This window comes from Sciurus vulgaris (assembly GCF_902686455.1).
Source record: "Sciurus vulgaris genome assembly, chromosome: 3".
In the NCBI taxonomy this organism is placed as follows: Eukaryota; Metazoa; Chordata; class Mammalia; order Rodentia; family Sciuridae; genus Sciurus; species Sciurus vulgaris.
The window spans coordinates 11747439-11767813 of record NC_136463.1 but is presented as its reverse complement, the minus strand read 5'-3'; the positions used below and the strand labels follow the sequence as shown (position 1 = coordinate 11767813).

The following is a 20375-nucleotide window of genomic DNA, read 5'->3' as shown; positions in this document are numbered from 1 at the left end:
CCCCAAACTGAGAGAGTCTTTCCTGCATTATATCCAGTCTACTCCTGAGCCCATCAAAAGTATTCATTTCTGCTAGAACATTTTGATCACTAACTTTTATTTTTAATCTTTCTTAGAATTTCCATCTCCCTGCTTACATTACCTGTTTCTGTAGGCTGTCTACTTTGTCTGTTAGAGCCTTTTGCATATTAGTCATTTGTTTTAAATTCTCAGCCTGATAATTCCAACCATCCTGCCTTATCTGACTCAGGTTTTGATGCTTGCTTTATGATTCTGGTACTGGGGATTGAACCCACTGCCTCACATGTGCCAGGTAAACACTCTACCACTGAATTATATTCCCTGCCCTTTTTTTTAAAAAAATTGAACTGAGCATGGTGGTGCATGCTCACAATCCCAGCAACTTTGGAGGCTGAGGCAGGAGGATTGCAAGTGTGAAGTCAGCCTCAGCAACTCAGCATGCCGTAAGCAATTTAGTGAGACCCTGTCTCAAAATAAAAAAAAATAAAAAGGGCTGGGATGTGGATCAGGGGTTGTGGGTTCAACCCCTCGTGTCAAAAAAAAAAAAAAATTTTTTTTGTTTTTTTGTTTATTTTGAGACAGGGTCTCACTAAGTTGCCCGAGCTGACCTCCAACTTGCCTTCTTCCTGCCTTGACCTTCTAGGTAGCTGGGATTGTAGGCATGTGCCACTGTGCTGGGCAGTGATTTTTTTTTTCTCTTGATACTGGACTGACATACCAGATAAAAGAAACCTCGGTGGATATGCCTTCAGTACCGTGGTGGTTAAGAAGTGGGGAGAGAGGAAGTGTTCCTTGTTCTGTGATTAGGGCCCTGTCTTTTGGAAAGCCTGTGCCTCTGACCATGAGCCTCACAAGTACCTCTTAGCCTTCCTCTGACTCAGGTGGAACAGGATGGGGTTGGGTGTTTCCCTTTCCTTAGGTTTTTTTAGGCTCTTTAAAAAAAAAAAAAAAATCCAATAATTTAGGTACTGGTGAAAGTTTCTCCTGAGTGCAGGCTACGTGAGGATGAACAGAATGCTCTTAACAATTCTTGCGTTTCTCCTCCTTCTCCTGGAAGCCTGGGGGGATTTTTCTGTAATAGTTCCTGTGAGAACCTGGCTGAGTTCCTGGAGGTATAGCTCACACACGTGCAGGGGTCCAGGCAGGGGTGTGGCCCACTGGGAGCAGCCCTGGGTACCATCCCCAGCACTGCCAAGAAGGAAAGTGACGTGAGAGTCCTCGGTGGCCTGGCTCCTAGACTTGTCTACCCAGAGCCTCCAGGGATATGTCCGTTCCAGTTTGGGTTTTCCCACTCTGGTGCCCCTGGAGGGCTCTGCTCTGGTAAGTGGTGATTCTGTCTGTCCGTCTGTCTGTCCACTTTGGGGGCAGTGGTTTTGCCCGGTGACCCCTCTTCTCAGACAGATCTAGCAGAGTTGTTGGATTTTTTGGTTTGGTCAGCTTTTTACTTGTTAGGCTGGAGTGGCGGTTTCCAAATTACTTAGGTGGCAGGGTGGAAGCCGGTGGCGACTTATGTCACAGTTTTTAACAATTGTAAGCTGGATGCTGTCGAAGGCGCGCGGTGGAGATTCTGCTTCCTGCTGCGAGGGCTGATTTGCTCCCACAGGCGGTCAGTTAGCAGCTGGCCCTCTTGAGTTTCCGGAGGCTTGGTGTTAGGGTGTTAACACTGGTCTTCCAGATCGTGTCCTTCATCTCTGCTCCTCGCCTCAAGTGCTTGGGACTTTGGTGGGACAAAGGAGGCGCTCCTGGGGCTTTTCTGAGTTAGTGGAACCTTGCTCTACACCCTTCCCTGTAGCAGGTGGCGTCAGACTGCCTCCCGAGCTATTTTGGTCTTCTGGCTGTTGCTGGAATCTCTGTCCTGGGCATGTGCAGGTCAGGGGTCAGCCAAGGATTCGAAGGAGATCTGTGTAGATTTGGCAGCTTCACCTTTATGGCTGCCTCCTCCCAGGGTTCTCTCCAATCCATATTCATCTTCCGTGGAGGTCCTAACTCTGACACCTCCAACTAGGGAGGCCTCAGCTTTGGTCTCCGTTTCTAGCAGCTTCAGGCTACCGACTGGGAAATGTCCCCAGGAGAAAACTGAAACAGATCCAAGCCAGGGTCGCTTCTTTCTTTCAGATGTTGACTCTCTTCCAGTTTCTGCCTGTCTTGGTTATTTTCTATTGTCTTAAATTTTTTTTTTAAGTGCATTGCCTAGAATTTACTATTTTATCTAGAAGAGGGTAGTTCTAGACAAACTGTTATTCCTTCAAATGGAATTAGTTGAGTTTTACAAGAGGAGTCAGTCTCAACTTTTGCTTGTTCAGTTGCCAAAGCTCATGTCACCTCACGTGCCCCTTATGGGTAATGAAGAATACTGTCAAATGCTTCTCCAAACTCTGGCAGGGGTGGTAACCCCTGATCTCTGTAAACAACCTGTGTCTTGATTGTGGGAGGGAAACCACTAATGGAGAGCTCCTTTGAGGTTATGCACTCTATTGATTCTTCTCAATATTTCAAATTTTACTTCTGGCCAGACTGGACCAGAAAACTGCATCCTCAGGTAGCATGGCCTTGGCCTCTTAGATTTACTTCTGCTGAATTGTCCTTGAGCATCAAGCTCTAGTCTCAAAGTGACAAGCCACATCAGGACCATCCTAATCACACAGTTGTATTTTTTTTTTTTTTTTTTTTTTTGATTAAGAATGTAACTGGGCAGCTGGGCTCAGTGGTGCACGCCTGTAATCCCAGAGGCTCGGGTGGCTGAGGCAGGAGGACCGTGAGTTCAAAGCCAGCCTCAGCAACTTAGCAAGGCCCTGTCTTTAAATAAAATCAAAAAAGGTTGGGGATGTTGCTCAGTGGTTAAGCACCCCTGGGTTCAATTCCTGGTACCAAAAGAAAAAAAAAAAAAAGAAAAAAAGAATGTGATTGCTCAGTCCATGATGCAGGGCCTTTTAGAGGAGGAGCCCCTGGAAGATTTCTGAGACCCAAAGGTCAGAAAAAGTTCAGCTTTTCCTAAGAAGTTGATAATGTCTTTGGGAATTTTTAATTTCCAAAGAGTGATAATGTTTGGATACTAAGATACTAAGATGCTCAGAGGCAGACTGCATATATATATGCATATATATATATATACATATATATGCATATATATGCATATATATATATATATATACATATATATATATACTCTCTCTATATTTTTTTTTTTTGGTCAGGGTTGTACTGGGGATTTAACCCAGGGGCACTTTTACCACCGACCCACATCCCCAGCCCTTTTTATTTATTTTTTTAATTTGAGACAGTCTTGTTAAGTTGCTGAGGCTGGCTTTGAGCTTACGATCCTCTTGCCTCAGCCTCCCGAGCTGCTGGGATCATAGGCATGTGCCACCGCGCCCTGCCAGAGTATATTTTTGAATCTCTTTCCTACTTACTTTTATTTGTTCAATTATGTTTATTTCTGCCAAATACCTTAACTCCCTTTTACAGAGACAGAGGGGAGGGGTGTCACTGAAATCATTAAGAGCCGAGGATACTGCTGTCCCTCCAAATGTTCTCGTCACCCCTCTTTTGGGACTGACTGAGCAGCCAGATTCTAATCCGTGTAAGAACTGCATTTCAACCCAAAGTGAATTCACTCACCTTGCCTTCCATCTGATTCACCAATCAGTATTCGAGAAATCAGTTTTCAAAGGAATCAGATTTACCCTGCAAGGGCAGAGATGAAAGATCTTTGCAGGAATGTTCTACTGGCTCCCAGGAGATCTCCAGATCACTGTGCCTGACAGGGTCATCACTGGAAGGGGAGAATAGATTCTCATGGCAATCTCTTTGACAGGGAGACCATCATTTGAGTGTCAAGTGCTGGTATGTTCCATTTGTAATCAGTCCCGGGTCTCCTCGACTCTGAGCCGTGGTCCAGTCTGATGTGGTCCGTGTGGTCATCCTTTCTGTAGGTGGAGCCAGAGCTTGTGATGGAAGTACCGGGCCTGAGCAGCAACACCGGCTCCCTCTCATTTTTGATCTCCAAGACGACGTTGCGGAAGGCGTTCCTCTACAAAGAGGGGGTGCCGAGTACCAGGCCGTGCTGCCCAAGGTCAGGAAGGTCCTTGCAGACATCTTTCAAGACATTGCCAATGACAACGTCTCCAGAGCCGACTACACACAGGATCCTTCAGTAATTCCCTGTTGTAACCCCTACCAAGTCGCCTGCCGCTGCCAAACCGAGTAACAGGCCAGTTTTTCCACTGGAGGGATGACCAGAAATCAGATGGGCAGGTTCACTTTCAAACTTGCTTTGCCTTCTTTACCAACATATGCTGTAAAAACAAGTCTCCGAGTTTTGTCTGGGGGCCACCACTGGGCACCCCCCGCTTTGCATACTGTCCCTTCTCCCTGCCATCTTGAGAGACACAGCTGAGCTGAGCTGGCTGGGGGCAGTGAGCATGGCGCAGCGGAATGCTCCCTGGCTTCAGAGTCGGGCACAGGTTCAAGCCCCAGGTTCTGAACTTGGGCACTTATTTAACCTCACTTGCAAGTTGATTTTGAAGGTTAAGTAAGGCAGTTCCTGAAAATGCCTCGTGTGTTACCCGACACAGAGCAGAGACCTGGTGTGTTTTAGTTTCCTCTTCATTTTAGCATTGACTGATTCCAACCAGTAAGTGCAGACCTTCTCCATCTTTATGTATTTTTCTTTTGTGGTGCTGGGGATCGAACCCAGGGCCTCATGCGTGCCAGGCAAGTAGTCTACCACTGAGCTGCACCCCAGCTATTCCATGTATAATAAACATACAAATCACCTGGGATCTTGTGCAAATGCAGATTCTGGCTCAGTAGGTCTGGGGGTGCCTGCGAGCTCCATGGGATGCTTCAAGAAGCAGGACCTGGACTAGACGAAGTCAGGCTCCTTCCAGGTCTCGGAGCACAAGAGTTGATGGCTAAGCCCATGACCCTTCCTCCTTTTCCCTCTTTAAAGGTCAAATGATTGTACTCTAAAGATTTTAGGAGTTCTTCCTGAACCCTGAAGCCCCCAAGAATAAAGTTTAAGAAAACTCAAACATGCTTTGCCATGATTTTATTATTAGTGTCCTAAATGGGACTCGAAGGTAATAAATGATTTATTCCAATCACTGCAAAAATACTTTGCCTGGCTAAAATAGTATCTCTCTACATGTATGTAATATACAAGAAACAAGAAATACAATTCAAAGAGATTTTCCTGTAAGTACATTTTTTTACACAGCATACATTTAAAAAGGATGCCCTTTTTAATATAAAATTCCTGTTATATACCAATATGGTTAGCTAACATTTACACTGTGGTTTGAAGGTATTTTAAACAGAGTGGTATGGATGCAGTGTCCCCCAAGCCCACAGGCAGCCAGGCCGAGGGGCTCGGGGAGGCGTAGCCGTGTCCTGTGGCTTAGGCAGTGCGGCACCCAGGCTCCTGTGCCCTTTCTGCTCACACAATCGCACTCCATTCTTCCACCTTCCTGGTTCTCTCCAAACCACCTGACAGGGATGTCCTGATCTCTGAGGTGCGCATCTGGTCATGACTGCTTCGTTTTGCCCTTCTGACTTCCACGGCACAAGATTATCTACCGAAATCAAAACAGAATGTCCTTATTCTTCCCAGGAAGAGGCTGGCGGGCAGGCTGGGTCACCCACATGGCAGGCTGTGCCAGGGGGGCTCACAAGGGAGGCTGGGCACTGCAGAGCTCTTCCACCTGACCACAGTTTGACCCTCACTCGTACACCATATCTTATGAGTGTGTGGCACAGATTCTGAAATGCTGACTGTGTATAAAATGTGTGCATGCGAGCATGTGTCTACTTTAGCAAAAGGCTCATCTTGTAAACACAGAGTGCTAAGTCACTATAGAAAAGTCAGTATATAGCCTTGGTCCCAAATGCCTTAGTCTTGCTCACGAGGTTAAGGCTGTCTCCCAAAATGCGCAGAGTTGAACACTGGCCTGTTACTGAAAGAGAGGTTGCTCACCCTCTAGAAGACAGCCTCTCCCTAAGCTGCCAGAAATGATCAATTCACTTTTCCTCCGTTGTTCTCAGAGCAAAGTAAGCAAAGAGGAGTAAGGATATGCAGGGCATCGCCAGTATATTTTACAAAGATCACTAGTGATGACCCATGTTCTTAAGGCCGAGGCCCAGGGAGCCCTGATGCAGATTCCCCTGGCCAGCCTGTGTTCCTCTCTGGAAGAGACGTGATTCTCATCAAGCTGAGACTCCAGGATCCTTTTGCAGTCTCAGAAGCTTATTAGGAAAACGAATGAGGAGGTGGATTCTGGACAAATATTTGCAATAGGCCAGGCAAGGATAAAGGCAGAGGGAGGATTTCTAGAATCTCTGGTTGAACGTTTCTGCTCCTATGGGCATGACTGAGATGCACCAGGCTGGGCAGCATCCCAGTAGTGTCCATGCCCCTGGTCCTCCTGCAGCAAGAAAGTGATGGCTGCCAGCTGCTGATCCTGTACCTCAGGGGGCGCACCGGCCCCTCCCCGCCATCTACCTGCAGGCTAAAGGACAGGCTGGCTCTGGTGGCCACCATAGTGCCTCACGCCTGCCCTGCACGCATATTCCCTGGGACCTCATTCAGCGTCCAGCACTCCTGCAGGCAGGAAGCCTCTCCCTTGCATTAATAAAGATTCTTCATGCAGTTTAAACCAACTCTCACTCATTTAGTTCGTAAGAAGGAAGCAGGACAACTGGCTTGTTCCCAGCTTCCTGGCAGTGTACATGTGAACAGGCCTGGTGACAAGTTTGAGTACTAGTTGTTTTTTTTTGTTTTGTGGTGCTGGGGATTGAACCCAGGGCCTTGTGCATGTGAGGCAAGCGCTCTACCAACTGAGCTATATCCCCAGCCCGAGTACTATTTTTAAAGTAAGCATCTCTAATTCTTTTCCTTAACCCCAGATGCACACAGGGTACCTATTATTTCACACAGGTTGTAACAGACTACCTCCTAAATGCCAGTCGCCTAATACCCTAAATCTCTAAACATAAGAGACTGCAAGGTTTGCTGATTACAATTAAGAATCTAATAATCTAGTACTTTTTTTTTTTTTTTTTTTAAATAGCATTCACATATTACAAAATTACTGCAGTGGAACCCAGTGAGTGTCTGGACGCTCTAAACCTTGACGGAGTAGGGTGGTCACATTTGTCCCCACCGCGTCTGACCTAGAGTGCTCTGGTTCCCAGAAGGCACAACTTCAGGTAAATAACCAATTCTTAAGGAGACAGAGAAACTCCCTTTAGAGCTCCTTGGTGTCATGGAAACTCAGAGGCAAAACAATGGGCTCAGGCAGCAACTCTTGGGCAGGAAACCAACAGATGTTTTAAAATTTATAATTAGTGTTTTTAAGCACACTCCTGTCCACCACTAAAATAAAAATATCGCTGGCTGGCAACGTATTTGGCAACCTGCCTATTAAAAGCCAGAAATGTAAACTGCAGTCCACAGAGCCAACGTGGGAAGTCACAGATGTCCCCCAGTTGTGCACAAATAGCCCATACAAGGTTTTTTTTTGGGGGGGTGGGAAGCGGCCACATAGGCTTAAGGGGTTGTCCCACGGATCTGGGGAAGAAAGAAGCCCGACCTGCATGCCACTCTAACAAATGGATCTCACCCGACACAAAACAAGGATCAGGAGAGGGCGCACCACACCCAGGCCCTGTCAGCCCACATGGCCATTCCTCTCTGGTTAAAGAGTTGGCTGTCCAAGTCTTGGCCCCATACTGCTGCCATTCGAAAGGATTTCGGTTTGCCCCTCTTGGTGGTTTTCTAACAGAAGCTTGTAAGAGGGGTCTGTGTTGCTCCAAATAGAAGTTTGAAGCAGCAGCGGCCAAGGAGGCCCCGGGAACCCCCCAGGGAGAGAATCTTTTCTCCAGATGCAGATGTTGGAAGAAACCAAGCCCAGGGCTCAGCCAGCCCTGGGGGAACCTCACTTGCAGAACAGCTGGAGCAAGGTGCTGGGAAGCCCTGCTAAGGGTGCTCAGGTGAGCTCCCACATCCCAGCTTCAGCCTGGAGGCTGGGAGCAGGTCAGCTCCCTGTGGCCAGCTCAGAGTCCCAAACACACCCAGGCCCCGTTAGCTCACTACCTCCAACAGTGGAAAGGCAGCATTCTGCAGATGCAACCCTGGCAGCCTTAGGAAAATTCCCACAGGCAGAGGTTCCTACCTAGTGAGCAGAAAAGTCAGCGTACAGAAGCAAAGGAAAGGAGCGGAGGCCTCTGAATGTAATGAGCAGCCCAAACACCCCAGGTTAGTACTTGGTTATCCTAAGGCTGTGGGGCTTGAGCACGACACCCAACGGCTGGTCCGCAGGGTCTGAGGCACACAGGGTGACATTCTGGGGCCCTCTGAATTTCAGAGAGGAGGATTAGTTGTTAGGGACTGGAAAGCAGGGAAAGGCACTCTGCCCCCTCTCAGAGGCAAAGCTCCCTGTGACAGACAGAGCGGCTCTCTCAAGGGTTCCTAGTGCTCACAGGCGGAAATTCATGCTCATCATCAAGACACACTGGTCCCGTCGCAAACTCATGTTCCGGAATAACCTCTCCACGGAGTGCCCCGCCGTCCTCAGAATATCCTGAGAAACGAAACAAGCCACATGGTCAGTTCTTGCTGTGTGACCCGGGGGCAGGAGCTCAGAATTAAGAACCATCAGGAAACCCTGGAGACGTCTTTGCCTCCGACTGCAGGCGCAGCTCAAGATGGACGCCAGTCCCCACCTGTTAGTGTCTGAGCCTCTGAGAGGTGGGCAGCTCCCACCCACCCTTCCCCCTCCAAAGCCTGAAACTCCACCTCTCTGGAATTCTCCAAGAGACAAGGACTGATGCTGCTTGTTAAGAAAATGAACCCCAGGTGGAGCCTGTGAAGGCTAGAGCCCTGGGGTTGAAGGCTGGTACCAGGCCACAGCCACCAGGAATACCCCGCGGAGGGGCAGCCTCCATCCCAGAGGGCCGAGGGACAAGGTGGCCCCACGTCCGCTCACCTGGCACAGTGGAGGTGGAAGACGAGCTGGGTCTGGCTACCGTTGCTGCGTACGTCTGAGGTAAGGAAGGTCTGAGGTCGTTTTCTTTGTTCTCTTCCGTTGATCCTGAGCCAAGCAAGCTGCGTGCAGCAATTAAGGGGGAGGAGGAATAAGAGAAATCACCACGTATCTGGGACACCTTCAAAAGGAAAGGCACGGGAGGTTTGCGCTTGGCTACTGGGTGTAGATTCTAGACCTGCCAGCACGCTGCTAGGTCAGTATGAACTCGAGTGGTCCAAACTTGCCAGGGGTCAGTCATGTGCAAAGTGACCCCCTTCCCTTATATTTAATAGGCAGAGATTGGCCCTCTGCCCTTCCAGGCAGGGACGCCGAGACGTGCTAACATAGGCGGGGCAGAGATGAAGGAGTGGCAGCAGCTCAAAGTGTCCTGCCTGCAGCAAGACAAGAGGTCAGCCTCCACTTGCCACAGAAGTTTAGAGAACTTTCCAGGTCAATGCTGTGAGCACCGCTGGATACCCATGGGGGCAGCTAGGAGGACAAGCGGCGCACGGAGACATCCCAGCTTGAGTGTTACCTGTCCTGGCACCGTGCGGGGCAGGAGGGCACGCGCAAGACACCTGACCGAGCCTGACCAGAGCAGGCAAGCCCCCGAGACTGCTGGTGAGGCAGGAAGGGGAGCAAGGGCGCTGGAGCTGGCCCTTGTTGCCGCGCACTGACGGCTCTCCCGCAGCAGCTCTGGGACACCTGCTTCTAAAGCCGGAGTCTTTACCTGTGGGTCTTGATCAAGACACACTCTCCCCCATCCTGAGGATCCAGGTTGTAGATGTAAAGGTGTCCGCTGGAAGATGCGACCAGCAGCCTTGGCAGTTTCTGGATCCTAAGGGCGAGGGACACACGAACCGTGAGAGCAGGGGCCTGGTGCCCAACCCTGGCCCCAGCTGGCCACTAGCGTCCACGCTTTTCCCCTGCCATCAAGCTCCTGCGCCTGCTGGGCCAGGGTCTGGGCTTTGGGCCATTCCCTGGCATTCTGCTCATCACCTACTTGCAGGATTATTTCTGGTCTTTGAACATAATTGTGTGGCTGAGGCAGAACGAGGTGTGTTGGCACTGTCGCCCTGTGAAAAGCGACTGCCAGCGAACACGCTGGCCTACCCAGACGTCTCTCAGCCTGTACAGGATGGGCAGGACAAGTGTGCTGTCCGCTCACCCTCTTAGCTGGTTAGGCTTATGACATTTAATAAACTCCCTTAAACTTCTTAAATAAGACACCTGTCAGCCCCTGGGTGTTGGAATCTGGACCCTGGGACTTGAGGCTTTTTCCCTAATTACACAAAAATAGGGATTGTTTTTAAGACAGTGTCATTATGACCAGAAGGCCAGCTTCCTGCTGGCCATGTTAAATCCAGAGAGGAACGGCAGCGGCTCAGCTGAGCTCACCCTTCCTCCGGGCCACCTTTCTCTTCTACCTCTGGGGGTTCTGTGCATTGGGCAAGAGCATTCATACAGCTGTGTTGGTGTAGGGTGGCTGGCACGGTACATACGTGGAGAGGGTGCAGATATTCCTCTGCCCTGAGAAGTTCAAGCGTCCGGTGGCAAAAGCCCTGTCCTGGTTCATCATGTCTGACACCTGGGCAGGGAGGTAGTTGGTAGCAGCCATGAACATCTTTCCCATGTAGCCACTCCAGGTGGAAGGTTCTTCTGGGCGACTGGGGAACAATCAGAGGCAAGGATGGGACTGGGCTGCCGGTGCTGGCGTCTGTCCAGTCATCTGCACGCCCCGTGTTCTTAGCTGCCCTTACTGCAGCAGGCAGAAGCTGTCTCTTAGCACAGTGTTCTGCCCACAGGACACATTATTCTGGCAATTACAAAACAGCATCAGGGACCTGTTTGTCCTTCAGAAGAGCCATTGTAAAGCTGTTAAAAGGTTCCCAATGCTACTGCTTTCTTACATTAAAAGATTGTATCAGAGGATTCCTAGATTTCCAGAAGAGGGCAAGGGTAGAGAACGAGACGGAATCGATATGTGGACCCCATAAAATGAACTGGGCTCAGGGAAGAACAGACAGATCTCGGCGTGAAACCTCCCGAGCCAGACTGAGTGGGAGGCGAGCTTCCAGGTGAGAGGCTTTGGGCACGTCTGGTTAAAGCCCGGGAGCCCCTGGGACCCAGCATTCTTAATGCCCAGAGAACTCAAAGGGGCCAGGTAGGTCCCCTGTAGTCTTCGAACTTCATCCCAGGGCCTCTACCGGACAAAGGGGGTGACTACTCCATTGGTATGCTCCTCACGGTGGGTGGCAAGTCAAGGACCAGGCCTGCTGTATGCAGTCCCTTGCTATGATGCCACTCACCTGTGGGACAAGATCCTGGGTGGAAACTTTTGCGGAAGCCCCGTGGGCTCATTTCTCAGGCTACCAACTGGCTAGGTGGACTTTGGACAAACCCCTCTGGGCCTTGATGTTCTCAACTGAAAGAGATGCTCTAGACACACCAGCACCCATGGCCAAGAGCCCTGTGTTCCAGGGTGGGATGTACGAGGAGGAATAAACCAGACCCCGTGTGCATAGCAGGGACGCAACACAGATGTGTGGAAAGAAAGCCACCTGAAGGAACAATTGTGTGGGGCCACATCAGTGGTACAGGCAAGAGCTCCTCCAGGGCCACAGAGGAGCAGAGGTGGGCGAGGGTCCTGGGCCCTGTTCCTGTGTTTCAGAGCCCCTCCTGCTAGGCCTGCTGGGAGGACTAGAGGAGCCACACGCAGCTTGCCATGTGACAAGTGCAGTGTTGTAAGACGGTGTCTCTCAGGCTCAAGGCTTGGGGAGGTTCTGGGTGGTGGTCGCTGGGCTCTGTGGGCAGGAAGGAAGCTGGGAACTTCAGAATATAAGGAGTGAAGGTTTCTGAGGAGGAGGGACATTTTCAGAAAATTAATGCAGCAGGAATATGCAGGATGGAGTGGTCAAAAGTGACTGGAAAGAACACGACCAAATATGAGCTTAATGAAGTTAGAGACACAGGTAAGGACAGGAGCCAGCGAGGCAGGACTGAAGAGGCACGTCATTCAGGACACAGAACACTTCACAGACAGGCTGAGGAAGCACCCAGAAGGACTGGAAGGCCCCTGGTCACCTGCAGTCACTGACAGAAGCAGAAGAGTTTGGGAGAGGGCAGTGAGTTTCCTGTCCTAAGCCCCAGCCCCAGGCCCAGGGCACTAGGAGGGAGCAGTGGGTGGGGGCACTTGGTCACCTGGGGAGCCTCGGGGTGAGAGCATCTTCACCATGGGCCTCCTCCGGGGACCGGCTGACTACAGTAGTGGTGAACGGAAGCTCCAGGAGAGACCAGGGCTAAGAGGTTGTCTGGAAAGTGACAGAAAAGTCTAGAAAACAGATACAACCTCGGGGGAGTGTGCAGAGTAAGAAGCCCAGGGCAAACCAAGCTTTGGCTATGTCCCCAGAGGGACAGGTTAGAGGGCTCTGGAGAGGATGGGAAGCGGCAGACTCGCTGTTGCCAGCACTGAGGGGGTGGGGTTGCCAGGGAAGAGGCTTTACAAGCATCGCTCTCCCCGGAGGAGAGGCAGAAGCTCGATGGGAGACTGCCGCACTTGGCGACGTGCTTGCTGGCACCCAGGCACGGAGTTTCAGAGGGATAGAGAACCAGGACCATATCATGCTGCCACACACCCATACATTCATGACAGCGGCCAGCATCACCTCACACCATGGTACACGAACACATACGTGAAGGAGGCCGGGCACCACCTCATTCTAACTAGGGAGAAAAAGTCTTCTCTCATGGAAGGTCTATCAATTAGAGGAGAGCTTCCAACCACAGAAGAGGCCCCTGTAGGCACAGTGTGAATCCCACCCAGAACATGTACTCGGGATGCCCACTGGCCGTGTCTCGGCAATTCCCACTCAGAAGCCGGGTGGGGGGTGAAGGGTAGTCCTTGCTGTGGATCTGGACCTGCAGACAGCCGGCTTCGAGTGGGACTCTGAAACCTCAGTTCCCATCCTCCTATCCTGCTGCCTTCCAGAAATACTGTGGACTGAGAGAGGAAGGGGGGGTGCTCTGTGAACTGCACAGCCCGATGGATGTACACGTGTCATTATCATTGCTAACCCTGCCACCTGCTTTCAGAATGTGAGCAAAAGAAAAAACAAATCACTAACACTCCATGTTTCAGTTCCCTAAAGTGATACCAAAAAGAGGTGTCAAGACACAGGAGGTGCCTGAGCCTGAAGAAGGGCAGGAGCCACGTTCTGTGCTGCCAGGATCGGTGCCTGGGGCACACTGGGGGAGGACGGGCCAAGTGACTGCATGGGCGATGCCTGGGAGAGAGGGATTCTCCACCTCGTCCCAGGAGAGGCAGCTCCAGAAGGGAACCCGGCAGCACACCCAGCAGGTGCCCAGCAGCTGTAAATGGACACGCACACCACGGTGGGCAGGTTTCCAGGAAGGGCCCCAAGACTCCACGTCCTGGTCCCCAGAACCTGTGATGTGATGAGATCAGCTCTGAGCTGTGCTGTTATGTGGCCCAGGTGACTGCCCAGGTGGGCTTGCTGTAATCACATGTATGTCCTTAACAGCAGAACACTTTTCCTGACTGGTGGCAGAAAAGGAAGGCAGAGGGCAAGTGGGACAGTCCAGGGTATGAGAAGGAACTGACAGGATGTTGCTGGTTTGAAGGCTACCTAAGGAGCAGCAAGGAAGTGGAGACCCCATGCCACCTCCTCAAGGACCTGCGTTCTTGCCAGTGACGGGAACGAGCTCGGGAGAAGCCTCCAAGCTCCTGATGAGAACACAGCTGGCATGAAGACACCTCCATTTTGTCCTTGAGAAACCCTGAGCAGAGGATCCAGCCATGCTGTTCTGGGCTTTTGATCTCCAGAACTGAGAGATGATAGATGTGTGTCATTTGAAGCCATTATGTTTGGGCTAATTTGTTACTGCAACAGTAGGAAACTAATACACACACCATTGGCTACACTGTGATTCATACTTTATGACCAAACCTCACTCCACTCCTGTCACTCAGGGACACTAGGAGTGTTTGCCAAGACTCATGTGGTGGCAATAGATATATCCACAGCATCCCTGGTTAGCACTCATTGGTGCTTACTGTCTGCCAGGCTTACTTTCTGCTAAATGCTTTATAACGACACACTCGGGCTGTCTTTGTTGCAAGTCTAAGATGTGTATACTATCACTCTGTCTGTTCTACAGATGAGGAAACTGAAATACAGAAAGACTAATGACCTTCCAGGGTATCACTGCTCATAAGGAGCTGAGCTGGGGTGTGATCTCAGCAGCATGGCCCCAGATTTTGAGCTTTTGTGCATCATGCCACAAAAATTTTGGTAATATATACTCTGCCAATTTGGGGAAGACAAAGCCAAGTGTATAGCACTCAGGAGAAATCTCCCACGCTGGCAGAGGTCGCAGGGCCTGCCTCCTTTCTCCTGCACTTGCCTGGTGGTGAGGTGCTCCAGCTTGAAGATGTGCACGGTCTCCGTGTTGCTGGAGGCGCACAGGAACTGTGAGTCCATGCTGAAAACCAGGGAGCTGATTGTCACGTACCTAGGAACAGCAACACAGGCAGTGAGCCAGAAAAACGAGGCCCTCACCTCACAGTTCCCAGATCAGCCTTATGAGAGAAGGAGCTTCAGGGCGGTGCTGTTCCTGTGCAGAAATCAGTGCCAGCAAGGTACGCAAAGGGTCCCAGGTGTGAGGAAGGGGGCGTGGCCCTTCCTCCTGACACCTTGCATGCCTCCCAGCCATGCTCAGTCACCCATCGGCTGCAAACAAGATCTCACACACCCACACTTTACATCACCCCTTATCTTCATGAAGGGCGTGGGGACTTATTTTTGGATTGTGACACCCTGGCTCTCGTTTCTCCTGGGCTGACCACCCAGCAGGAAAGGGGTCACAGGGCTGAACTCCTGTGTTCAAAGAGCTGCTCTGCTTTTGGTTTTACTAAGCCCCAAGTGGCGCCCTGGAGTTAATTACCTGAGAAAGTACAGTAATACCTCCTCTAGGTGGGAGGAGGCCGCAGGGCCACCTCTGGCCTTTCCCTAGACAGCTGCCGCCGGCCACCGCAGGACTTCTGTGGGGACTTTAAAATGGTTTGACACTGAACACACACCTTTTCATCCCTCTCCGGAACTCGTAGAGCTTCTGTCCGTCAGGTACAGAGAACACCCGGATGACTGTGCCCTGGAAAAGAAGGCAGGTGGACATGTCCTAACTGTCCATGGCTTCACGCAGAGACGCCTCTTTATAGAGTGATTTCTTTTATTGGTTTTGAACATGTGTCTCTGAGGAGGAAGCACAAAATGTTGAGCATAGAGGCATTTAAATTTGTGCATGTGCCAAAGAAGCAATTTTTGGAACATGTTTTAAACACTCTTGGTTTCCCTTCCCCTCCCCACCCCAGACTAAGGCTGCACGTATGTGTGTACGCGCTCACGCCTGCGCGCGCGTGTGTTTCCTGAACTGCTCTTGCTTCCCGGAATATTCTGTCTCTGCTTATCAAAATACACATGCTTTGCATGGCATTTGAAATTCAACTGGATCACCTCCCCTGATTATTCCAGGCAGAAGAGATCAATCTTTCCAGCTAACTAGAGAAGCTACATTTATACTGTTTATGAAATGCAGCATCTATCTGTACCTATGGATGACACGCATGCACGTTTCTCAGTGAGGCTGCAAGACTGTGCCAAGTGTCTTGTATCTTGTAAAATGTGGGTCTTGTTTTAATAAATATATTTTTAGATGTTGATGGGCCTTTATTTTGTTCATTTATTCATATGTGGTATTGAGAATCAAACCCAGTGCCTCAGATAAGCTAGGCAAGTGCCCTACCACCGAGCCACAACCCCAGCCCTAATGTGAGCCTTTGACTGACTGAATCAGCAATTGCATTAAAAAACTACAACATGCAGGGACTACAAATTCTCACTTTGAAACAAATTTTGAGCAGACCCTGAGACCTGCTGGCCTTCACTTCACCAGTTCTTGTTGCACCAGATCTTTGGGCATCTCAGGAGCTGCTCAGTGAACCCCTGATGGGAGGAGATGCTGGGTGTATACTTACTTTCTCAGATGCGCTTGCTAGTTTGGAGCCTGAGGAGTTGAAGGTGATGGCAGCCAGTGTCCCCTCATGGGCAGCGATGGTACAGACTGTTTTCTGTTGGCGTAAAGGAGAAACCCATATTGATGCTGGGGAGGAAGGAAGATGAATTCCATCTCCCTCTCCTTCTTCTTCCTTCTCCCTCACTTGCCAGGCTTCCTCTGTCTCCTCTCTTTCCACCCAAAGTTTTACATATGAGCTGTATGTGCTTTCCCAGTATGTGGAGACCTGGTTTCAAAGGCTACCCCATGTCTCCATGTCTATCCCTTCTCTTGCTCTTGGAGGATAGATCACAGCTGTGCCTGGTGCTAGGATGCTGTCATGGGCTGTCCCTGTATGCCTCTTCAGGGACTTCCCCCAGCAATCCTGCCCTGCTCTATGAAGCCTCAGAGACCAGACGGCAGGAAACGCAGAACAGCAGTAGGCTGTTTCAGGCCACAACTTGGTGACTCGATGCAGTGTGACCCATCCAATCAGATAGTCGGCCACCAGCTGGCAAGCAATTCCATTCTACTGCAGATGTTCTGCGTGGCCTCCAGGTGCTGCTGACTGATGGCAAGGCCCTGGGCCGATATCATTGCTTTCTCCTCCACCCCCAGGGTTGCTTCCATCGCCACTCCTCAGCCCACGCGACAGGGCCTCCTCGTTTCATTCCATATCATCACACAGCCAAGGCAGGTGGGCAGGGCGCCCGGGACCACTGTCAACTTACCAGGGAGTTTCCGTCATAAAGCACAATCTCGCCTGTAGTCAGGCTTCCAGGATAGGCCAGGTAAGAATTGGAATGGTTGATAGAGAGGGCACACAGACCTGGCAAAGAGCAAATGGGAGATAAAAGGCCAGTGTCCACGGGGAAGAACACGGTGTGCTCCAAAAGGGCCCCAGAAAATGGCACAACTAGGGTGCCACCTACTGGTGAGGGAGGAGTGGCGTGGAGACATTCACTTTCCATGGATTATTCTGATCAAAGGATTCCAAGAAAGAATTCACAGAGGAGAAGCTCCTAATTTAATGCTGTCCATGTCCCCTCCACAGCTAACTAATCAGAATGCAGGATATTAAAAATGCTCTTCTTCACATTTTCTTACCCCAGGGCTCTGAAAAACATCAACTTCTCTACCAATTCCATTACCCTCTGGGGCTGCATGAGAATTTAGTCATAACCGAAATAGAACTTTCTATTACGAAAGGTCAGCATGTGTGAGCCTCTCTGCAAGTGATTAAATACAGTGGGCCAGGAATTTCAAGTTTGAGGACAGGAGAGGCAAAGGGCCTACGTAGAAATTGCCTGTTTCTGAGCTGAATGTCCCACCTTGATAAGGGACACGGTGCCTGCAGGGGTGGCAGTTCACCAGAGCTCTGAGTCTGTGTAAAGATGGTGCCTCACTTTGGAAGCAAACCAAAAACAGGCCATTCTGGATTCAGGACACTCCGGCAATCTTCTGGAAGTGTCAATAGCCAATTGAACTGTGAAGCTACATAAATCATTTTTATTTACAAGAGGATTCAAGGGGTGGGGTGAGTCCCAAGAGCATTTAAATGAAGACTTTTTAAAAAATATTTTTTTAGTTGTAGATGGACACAATGTCTTCATTAAATAAAGACTTTTTACAACATTTATTTATTTACTTATTTTATGAGTCTGGGGATCAATTAAACCCAAGGTCTCTCTCATGCTAGGCAAATGCTCTACCACTGAGCTACATTTCCATCCCCATCACACACACACACACACACAAATCAATTAACAGAGTTGTACATGATAGGAGTGAATTGAAGGGATTCCAGAGAACCAAAGCATCGCCAGAATAGGAACATCAATTAGGTTATGCAAGGGAGACATCTTTTAAAATAAATTTAAAAAACAGGGAGCTGAAACAAGTTAGTATGTTAAGTGGACTTCTTATAGAAGTATAAGAAAAACTTTAGATCAGGCTGGAAAACTCCTTACCAGGGGAGGAAGGCAGAGAAAAAAAAAAAAAATGTTAAGAATTGGAATCGAGGTCACGTTTCCCGCTCTGGCTTTGCTGTGTATGCAGCCAGGGCCACGGTCTTATCACTTGTCCTGCAGAATGCAGGCAGAGAGTGGCTGGGCCCTGGCACCCTTAACTGCGTGTCTGGCACCGCTGCAACCCCTTGCACAAGGTCACTCCTGGCCCTGGTCTTACAGGAGGCCATGCACGCCTTTCCAGTTTTGCTCTGGGCACCCCAATTCCCCACCCTCTCTGCGTTCACTGCAAAACCAAGGTAATTTCAAGAACAGCTAGGCAGGTGGAAAGAAGCCTGGCCCTATGGAATCAGCACCATCTCCTGCCTGCCTTCCCTCCCTGCCTCCCAGGGCCAGGGTGCCTCTGGATTCCTGGAGGAGCAACAGAAGAGAGGCTGGGATAGAATGCGGCAACCCTGGAAGGACCCAGCACCACACCCAAGACTTCAAGGTCCCACAGTTGCAGTGGGGACAACTGAGGGCTTCTGGGTACGCGTTTGAAAAAAGCAGAGTTAAAGTTGCAAAGAGTTACTACCATTTCCCATCCACCAGGATGGCTAGAATCAAAGAGACATAATAAATGCTGGCAAGGAGAGGGAGAAACTGCAAGCTTGTACATTGCTTGTAACCTGGGGCAGTGCTTTGGAAAGCAGCCTGGCAGTTCCTCAAAAGTTGAGCATGGGGTTATCATGTGACCGGGAAATTCTACATATATATATATATATATATATATATATATATATATATATATACACACACACACACACACACACACACCCAGGAGGAACCATGCTAAAGAGATAGGAGCCATTCACAAAAGACCACATACTGTCTGAAGCTGCAGACATGACATGTCCAGGACAGGTAAATCTGTAGGGACGGAAAGTAAATGGGGGTTGCCTACGGCTGGGGGAATGCAGGGTGAGAGCTCAGAGGTACAGGGTTTCTTTTGGGGGGTAATGAAAATGTTCTACAATTAATTGTGATAGTGGTCACACAATTCTATGAATATGCTAAAAGCTATTGAATCATGTACTTGAAATGGACAAATTCCATAACATGTGATCATATCTCAGTTTTTTTTTTTTTTTAACCTCTTTTGCTCCCCCCAGTACTGGGTTTGGAACCCAGGCCTTGCACGTTAGGCAAGTGCTCTACCACTGAGCTGCACCCCTGGCCCAGTTTTTTGTTCTTGTTGTTGTCATTGTTTAAGAAAAAGGAGGTGTTATCAAAATATTGATCCAGCAGAGACAGGCTGAAGATGCGAATCCTGACACCTTTGTGCTGAGCATGCGACTTGGGGGAGGCATTTATGGGTCATTCAGGTCTGTTTCCTTTCTGAGATGAGGGGGCTCCACTGATCAAGGTCTTCCCAGCTTTAACACTCCATGGTGCTAAACCTTCATTTATTTACTTCCTCCCTCAAAACAGGGAGCAGGACCTTGTGGCAGTGAGAGCTAGGACAGAACAGAAGACTTGGACAAACACTTCCGGCTGTCCTTCAGAGCTTCAGGTTAGGATATAAATATCCCAGAAAGGAAGAAAGGCTTAAGCATTTTTAGGTGACTTTGAACTTGCTGTAGAATGAGATGAACAAGTATAGAATGAGGTGATGCTAGATGAGGGACATCCTTTGTCGCTTTCTTGTTAGCATTTAAGAAAGGGACAAAGGATAACAGCTAGGGAAAGTACATTCTGACACGAACCACCTGCTTGACAGCTGTGCCTGTGGGCTTGCATCTCTGCCAACCTATTTGAAATTAGAAGGATCCTGCTCACAGAGCTTTGCAGGCTTAATGAAGGTCCCCAGAAATGCTTAACGGGAGCCTCTTCCATTTCCTGTGGTCCAAGTTTCAGAAAGTTCCAGCTGGTGACACGGGTGCCTTTACTATCTTGAGAAGCACCCAAGGCAAGCGGGCAGACTTGCTTCAGGCCCAGCCATTACCACACTTCAGTCTTCTGTTTTTGTCACAAGTGTCACACAAAGCCTTTTTTAGAAAGAAAAGGGGCTATTTCTTCCATATTATTTTATAATAGAAAAGTGATGGTGTGGCAAATTTGCCATGCCCAGAAAGAGGGAAAAAAAAATCATCCACGATTCTAAAACTCAGGCTCCTCTCGGCATGTGGACACATTTTCTTCTAGTTGTTTTTCTATGTGTGGGTGAGGTTTTGCTGTGGCTTTTGACTTGCTTTAGACTTGACACATATTTTTATAAATCATTGTCAGCTGTCATTTCACTGAAATCGTTTGG

At 49.5% G+C, this 20375-nt stretch overlaps 2 protein-coding genes across 8 annotated transcripts in view; one reads left to right on the top strand and one right to left on the bottom strand.

Annotated features, from left to right (window-relative positions):
• The window catches only part of ARSG (arylsulfatase G), a 121301-nt gene extending 115999 nt beyond the window's left edge, over nucleotides 1-5302 (top strand). For all 7 annotated transcript variants that reach the window (XM_079131986.1, XM_079131990.1, XM_079131985.1 and 4 more), the window contains one exon: nucleotides 3954-5302. In XM_079131986.1, coding sequence (XP_078988112.1) covers nucleotides 3954-4228 — 275 coding nt within the window. In that variant the 3' untranslated portion in view covers nucleotides 4229-5302. The remainder of the gene's footprint in view (nucleotides 1-3953) is intronic.
• Nucleotides 5303-5355: 53 nt separating this feature from the next.
• The window catches only part of WIPI1 (WD repeat domain, phosphoinositide interacting 1), a 28222-nt gene continuing 13202 nt past the window's right edge, over nucleotides 5356-20375 (bottom strand). The window contains exons 5-13 of the mRNA XM_079131994.1: nucleotides 16847-16944; nucleotides 16099-16191; nucleotides 15145-15215; nucleotides 14469-14576; nucleotides 10547-10711; nucleotides 9775-9882; nucleotides 9006-9124; nucleotides 8500-8600; nucleotides 5356-5594 (exon numbers count right to left, since the gene is read on the bottom strand). Of these exons, the coding sequence (XP_078988120.1) occupies nucleotides 5547-5594; nucleotides 8500-8600; nucleotides 9006-9124; nucleotides 9775-9882; nucleotides 10547-10711; nucleotides 14469-14576; nucleotides 15145-15215; nucleotides 16099-16191; nucleotides 16847-16944 (911 nt within the window). The 3' untranslated portion in view covers nucleotides 5356-5546. The remainder of the gene's footprint in view (nucleotides 5595-8499; nucleotides 8601-9005; nucleotides 9125-9774; nucleotides 9883-10546; nucleotides 10712-14468; nucleotides 14577-15144; nucleotides 15216-16098; nucleotides 16192-16846; nucleotides 16945-20375) is intronic.